Source organism: Pipra filicauda, unplaced genomic scaffold (assembly GCF_003945595.2).
Source record: "Pipra filicauda isolate LSUMZ 115617 unplaced genomic scaffold, ASM394559v2 scaffold701_size143630_pilon, whole genome shotgun sequence".
NCBI classification, from domain to species: Eukaryota; Metazoa; Chordata; class Aves; order Passeriformes; family Pipridae; genus Pipra; species Pipra filicauda.
Genome location: NW_024104867.1, coordinates 90574 through 96685, shown reverse-complemented (window position 1 = coordinate 96685; position 6112 = coordinate 90574). Strand labels below are relative to the sequence as shown.

General features: G+C 55.0%; 1 protein-coding gene across 1 annotated transcript; it reads left to right on the top strand.

The window, feature by feature from the left end:
• Positions 1 to 2039: 2039 nt before the first annotated feature.
• GLOD5 (glyoxalase domain containing 5) lies at positions 2040 to 4502 on the top strand. Its single transcript, XM_027747918.2, has 3 exons — positions 2040 to 2202; positions 3173 to 3328; positions 3539 to 4502. The coding sequence occupies exons 1-3, from the start codon at positions 2059 to 2061 to the stop codon at positions 3662 to 3664; spliced, it is 426 nt and encodes a 141-aa protein (XP_027603719.1). The 5' UTR covers positions 2040 to 2058; the 3' UTR covers positions 3665 to 4502.
• The last annotated feature ends 1610 nt before the right edge of the window (positions 4503 to 6112 follow it).

The window sequence follows — 6112 nt, the reverse complement described above, 5'->3', positions numbered from 1 at the left end:
GTGCCAAAGTGAGTGCTGGTGCTGCACCTCTTCAGCAGACCATTCCCAGGGGAAAGATCTCTCTCCAGGGACTCTCTCCTTCTTGTCCATACTCAGATTTCCCAGAGAGCCTTCAACAGAGGGTTCAAACACCCTGAGACCTCCAGGGGTGTGTGGTGTCACCACATCCAGGGATCAGGACACGCTCTGTGTCACTCCCAGCTCTCCAGTGAAAGGCACCTGAGAGATGGAAGTCCAGAGTTATTAATATTAACAGTTTTATTGCTTTTAGCCAAGATTTTTTTTACTCACATGTCAACTGGAGTGGAGAAAGTGCTACAGTTCTAGACATCCCAACTGGTCCCTGGGGGAATTTTTATCCCATTTCCTTACGACTCTTCTGACACCAATGTCACAGCTCACTAATATATTGTTGTTCTTTAAATGTGGCCTCTGATGATCTCAGAGCTCACTGTCCCTTTCCAACCTTCTCTCTAAACAACTGAAGGTCCCAAATTCTTTGGGATTTGCCTTGTAGGGCAGTGAGAGCTCAGCTTGTTGCATGTTAGAAAATAATCTTGGAGGCAAAACAGTGAACAGGCACCTTGTCCACTGCCAGGGAGGGGGGAGCCTGCTGTGGCTGCTTGCCACATTCCCTGTTCTCCAGGGATATCCAGTGGGAATAAAATCATCCCAGTGAGAGCTTTGACACAGCACAGAAACCCAACCTTCCCTCCCTTGGAAAGGGAAGAACGTGGGGTTAAAGTATCCAGGCTCCTTTTCCGGGGTTTTTCAAGCAGTTGGACTTTTATGTCCTTTGGGTCAAGGTTCACCTCAGAGCTCCTGTTTCCAGCTTCCTTGTTCCCTCCCACTCTCCCGTGACGTTCCTGCTCGTCCAGCAGGAAGAGGGAGGTTCTGGAGACCCACCTTGCCTGGCTCTGTCCCCTCTGGCAGGTAACCCCCTATTTTTGGTCCCCCCTTTCCTTGCAGGGGTTGGCTGAGGGGCTCCCCTGGGAGGGGAGGCTGTGTTGGCAGGGCCGGCTGGGCAGGAGGTGGGAGCTGTAGGCTCCTGGACACGAAGGTCCTGGAATCTGGGAGGGCCCAGGGGATGTGCTGGGTGGAAGGGATTTGCAGAGGGACTGAGCCAGGTTGGTCTGAGGGGAGGTTGTTGAACACTGGCAGCGAGGAGGGGCAGGGGCTTTGTGCTGGGTGTGTTCCCAGCTGCCCCAGCACTGGGACAGTCACTGGGCACAGGCCAGGCCACGGAGCAGGACAACGGGGTCCTTCTCCAGGCAGGATCCTCTGGCTGCAGGGAGCAGATTCCCTGGTGAGGCTGTGCCTGACTTTGTCCTGACCCTGCTCCTGTGAGATCTCTCCTTGCCAAGCATTCCCCGTGCAGAATCATGGAATCATGGAGGTTGGAAAAGCTCTCCAAGGTCATCGAGTCCAGCTGTTCCCCCACCACTGCCCCTAAAAGGGAAGGGCAGTGCCAGGGGATATGAACCCAACAGAAAGCACCAAGAACTGCTGTAAACTCAGGCTGCTGAGCCCCTTCCCCCTCGTGCTGCATCACCTTGAACCCCTGGCAGCAGCCTCTGCCTGGTGGAGACACCCAGCAGCTTGAAGGCAGGTGACAACACACGTCCCTGGAGACGTTTCCTATTGCTCTGCCAGGTCCCAGCTTGGGTCTCCACTCTTTGTCTTTGCTTGCCCTAGATGAGTGTCCACACCTGGACATGAGGAAGGCTGGGGAGACCCCAGAGGGGGTTGGAGGGAAGGATCACACACTTGGTCCTTCCTTGGTTTTTGTGCTTTGGGAGCTCAGCACCTTGGTGACATCAGCCCTCAGCAAGGTCACCCAGCTGGTCCTGCAGACCTGACCCCAGCCAGGGGCTCTGGCAGGCTCAGGTGCCACCAGAGCCACCAGGGGTTTGAGGCCCTTCCAGGGAGGAGGATTTATTGCTTCTGTACTTGTGCCACCTGCAGGTCAAGAGCAGCTCCATTTGCAGCTGCCTGGACCCGGATGCTCCCAACTTTCACGTTCTCTGGTTTTCCAGGCCAGCTCCCAGCCTTAAGAATATGTCCTGGAAGGAGGAGGAGTGTGTGAGTCCCCCCTCGTGTTTCATCCAGCGCCTGGACCACCTTGTGCTGACTGTGAAGAGCATCGAGGACACTGTGGCCTTTTATTCCAAAGTCCTGGGCATGGAGGTGGTGACTTTCAAGGTAACATGTGATACAGGTCTGGGTTTGGGTCTGGAGGACCTGGAACTGCTGTTCTGGGCCAGTGGATGGGAGCTGTGGGTCTCTGGCGGGTTCTCTGGGCACCTCCTTGGGGTGGGGGTGGTAAGATGGGCACAAGCTGCAGCCCATCGAGCTCTGAGTTTCTGGAGAGTCAAGCTGAGTCAGGGTAAGTCCAACCCACACTGTGGAAGGAGTCAAAGTGATAAAAAAAAAGGGAAAGATTCTTTGAAAAACAACTTTTAGGACTGAAGGAGGAGAACCCTGAAACCCACACATTGTCTAAAGGTGTCTGACAAGCTCTTGTTTTGGGATTTCCATTGGCAAAGAGAGGAAAAGTTGATTCATGTTTCCAGGACAGCCCTAACTCGTCTCCTGCCCAAGCTTCAAATGCTTTTGACTGCTTTGAATGGACACACTGCACCTTTTTCACTTCCAAGCTTGTGTCCTTCTCTCCTGCCCTAACAAGTCTCCTGAAAGCAGTTTTAGGAGTTTGTTCTTTAGGTGGTCAGTGTCCTGCATGGCCAGAGGGGTCTCAGGACTCAGCTGCCATATGAACCTACAGAAACCCCCTTGAGATCCTGCAAAGAGATGCCAAAACCTCCTTCCTCCCCCTCTTCCCATCTCATCAGCTTTGTCCCCACTGCAGTGTCAGCCTGTCCCTTTCTTTGTGTGGCTGCTGCCAGGCAGGATAGTGTCCAAACCCAAAAACTTCCATCACTGTGGTTTGGAAGCATCTGGGTGTGTCTGTAGGACTTTCTTGGGTCACTCCACGTCTCGAGGAATATCACGGGAGCCTTGCAGTGATCAGTTTTTGGGTTGCCACAAAGCCAAGCCCTGAGTTAGCAGGACCACATCAGATCCCCAGAGCTCTTAGGGCTGCACAGGTGAGTGGATGCCAAGGATTTCCAGCCCAAGAAGTCTCATTTCCTCTGGTTTTCCTCTCTGGGGACAGGGAGATCGCAAAGCTTTACGTTTTGGCAACCAGAAGTTTAATCTGCACGAGGTTGGGAAGGAGTTTGAACCCAAGGCTCGGTGCCCAGTCCCTGGCTCTGCAGACCTCTGCCTTGTCACACAGGTGCCCCTGGAGCAGCTGCTGGATCATCTGAAGGTGAGGCAGGCAGGGGGTGTCCACAGGGCAGTGGGATCCCTGGAGACACGAAGCCACAGCCTCCAATGACACTTTCAGGGTCTGTGTCTTGGGGAATGTCGGGGTTGCCTCATCCAACAGCTCACGTTCTCAGGGCTGGGGGGAAGAGTCAACAAAACCCTGAGGACACGACCTTGAGCATTAAACCCCTGCCCTTCTGTCTCCTCCCAGGCCTGTGGGGTTGCTGTTGAAGAAGGTCCCGTGGCCAGAACTGGTGCTGTGGGTCCAATAACATCCATCTACTTCCGAGACCCCGATGAGAACCTGATTGAGGTTTCCAGGTACTGCAGCCAATGAAGGGGAACTCTGAGCACAGCCCAGCCTCTGCCTGTGTCCCAGCAGGAGACAGGATGCAGAGCCCAGCCTTTGGATGGCCAGCTCCAAGCTTCTCCTTTGTAAACCTAGAACAAGTCTCAAATCCCAGCCATAAAAGTAGGGCTACATGGACATTGCAGAGTTTTCCCAAGGCAGAGTTTTCCTGCTCAGCTCCCACTCCTGGGCATTTTTCCTAATGTCTGGCAGCTGAAACCCCTCATTCTACAGAAAAGAACCTGCCATTCCTCCTCTCTTCATGGTCACTTTGACACAAGTGAAGATTTCTGTCTCCCTTCCTCTCATCTCCTGCTGGTCTTGTCTCAGGCCTGTGGTTCAAATCCAGCTGTGAGTGTCCAAACACGCTTCTTGTCTGGGCACTGGGAACTTGGCCTCAGTGTCTGACACTCAAACACTCCTGGAAATGAAGCCCCATCCTCCTACTCAGCTCTGCATCAAGAGCCACAGGGCTCCTGACTCCAGGGATGGGGAAAAGCAGAGGTGAGGTGGCAACATGATGGGGAGAGAGTCTAAAGTCCTGGATTTATGCAGGGATGAGGAGGGTGGTCCACTCCGACTCTGACAGATGGCACTTGTGGGACCGCCCTAAGCTTTCTGCTTTGTTTAGTTGTTTTAAAAAAAGGAATTTCACAGTTATTTCAAAAGCAGAAAACAAGGAAGGAGGACCTGGGGCTTCTCCAGGAGAGCAGTTCCCCAGCTGGCCACACTGAGGCATCGTTTTCATCACGGGGACAGCGCAGGAGGGCAGGGAGGCCACTCCCGATCTCCACAGGCAAAACCCTCTATAAAATTGAATCAACCACTTCATTGTATTTTTTTTTTCTTACTGTAATTTCGCGGGGAATCCAAACATCTCCATGGTGCCGAAAAAGGCGAAGCCCCCCAGACGTCAGTGTTTTGGATGACCAGAAGCTCGTGCAGGTGGGGACCGTAGGGGTGGGAGCTGCTTTCCCTTGGGTGGTTTGTGGGAACTGAAGGCCAGAGTGTCACGGGAGAAAGCCGCGGGCATCGCTTCGCCTTTGCCTCGCGAGTGGAGATCCGGGAAGGGACGCCCTGGATGGATCCCCGGGAGCACCCGGGGGCTGCTCTCCAGGGTGCTGACGGGCCTGTCCGGCTGCCGCGGGACCCCACGGGTGGGTGCTGCCCTCGGGATGGGGGTGATGCCCACGGGCATCCTGCACACGCCAACTTCGCCCCCTCTCTACTTTCAGGGCTACTTTCTACTGCCCTAATTTTTGTTGTGGGACTGTAGAATCCGAGAAACCCCCAGTCATAGAACCATGGAATCATGGAATCAGCTGGCTTGGAAAAGACCTCTGAGATCACCAAGTCCAACCCTTGATCCAACCTCGCTGTGCTTCCCAGCCCATGGCACTGATGCCACATCCAGTCTGTCCTTAAACACCTCCAGGGACGGTGACTCCACCCCCTCCCTGCCCAGCCCATTCCAATGGCTGAGCACCCTCTCTGTAAAGAATTTATTCCTAATATCCAACCTAAACCTCCCCTGGCACAGCTGAAGCACCCAGCCCTCTTGTCCTACTGCTGCTTCCTGGGAGAAGAGCCCGACCCCCCCCTGGCTCCCCCCTCCTGTCAGGGAGTAGCAGAGAGTGAGGAGGTCTCCCCTGAGCCTCCTCCTCTCCAGACTGAGCCCCCCCAGCTCCCTCAGCCTCTCCTCCCAGCACTTGTGCTCCAGTCCCTTCCCCAGCCTTGTTGCTCTCCTCTGGCCCTGCTCCAGCCCCTCCATGTCCTTCCTGAGCTGAGGGCCCAGAGCTGGACACAGCACTCCAGGGGTGGCCTCACAGGGGCAGAATCACTTCCCTGCTCCTGCTGCCACCCTGTTCCTGATCCAGGCCAGGATCCATTGGCCCTCTTGTCCCCCTGGGCACACTCTGGCTCCTGTTCAGCTCCCTGGCCATCCCCACTCCCAGCTCCCTTCCTGCCTGGCTGCTCTCCAGCCCCTCTGGCCCAGCCTGGAGCTGCCGGGGGTTGTTGTGGCCAAAGTGCAGGACCCGGCCCTTGGCCTGGTTGAACCTCATCCCGTTGGAATCAGCCCATGGATCCAGCCTGTCCTGGTCCCTCTGCAGAGCCCTCCTGCCTTCCAGCAGATCAACACTCCCCCCCAACTTGGTGTCAGCTGCAAATTTGCTGATGGTGGACTCAATCCAATGGTTTGGGTTGGAAGGGACTTAAAGATCATCCAGTCCAACCTCCCTGCCATGGGCAGGGACACTTTCCACTAAACCAGGTTGCTCCAAGCCCCCTCCTACCTGGCCTTGGGCACTGCCAGGGAAGGGGCATCCAAAATTTCCTGTAATTATTGATTACTAGCAAGGATCCTGCCTGGCTCTGGTGTCCTTCCAGCCACTGAGCTTGCCACTGTAAATATATTTGTGGAGAAATGTTCTCATT

Bases quoted from the DNA above. Each gene is read 5' to 3' on its own strand.
- GLOD5 (XM_027747918.2), top strand. From the start codon at position 2,059: ATGTCCTGGAAGGAGGAGGAGTGTGTGAGTCCCCCCTCGTGTTTCATC. The intron at 2,203-3,172 runs GTAACATGTGAT...CTCTGGGGACAG, and splicing joins TGGAGGTGGTGACTTTCAAG to GGAGATCGCAAAGCTTTACG. The intron at 3,329-3,538 runs GTGAGGCAGGCA...GTCTCCTCCCAG, and splicing joins AGCTGCTGGATCATCTGAAG to GCCTGTGGGGTTGCTGTTGA.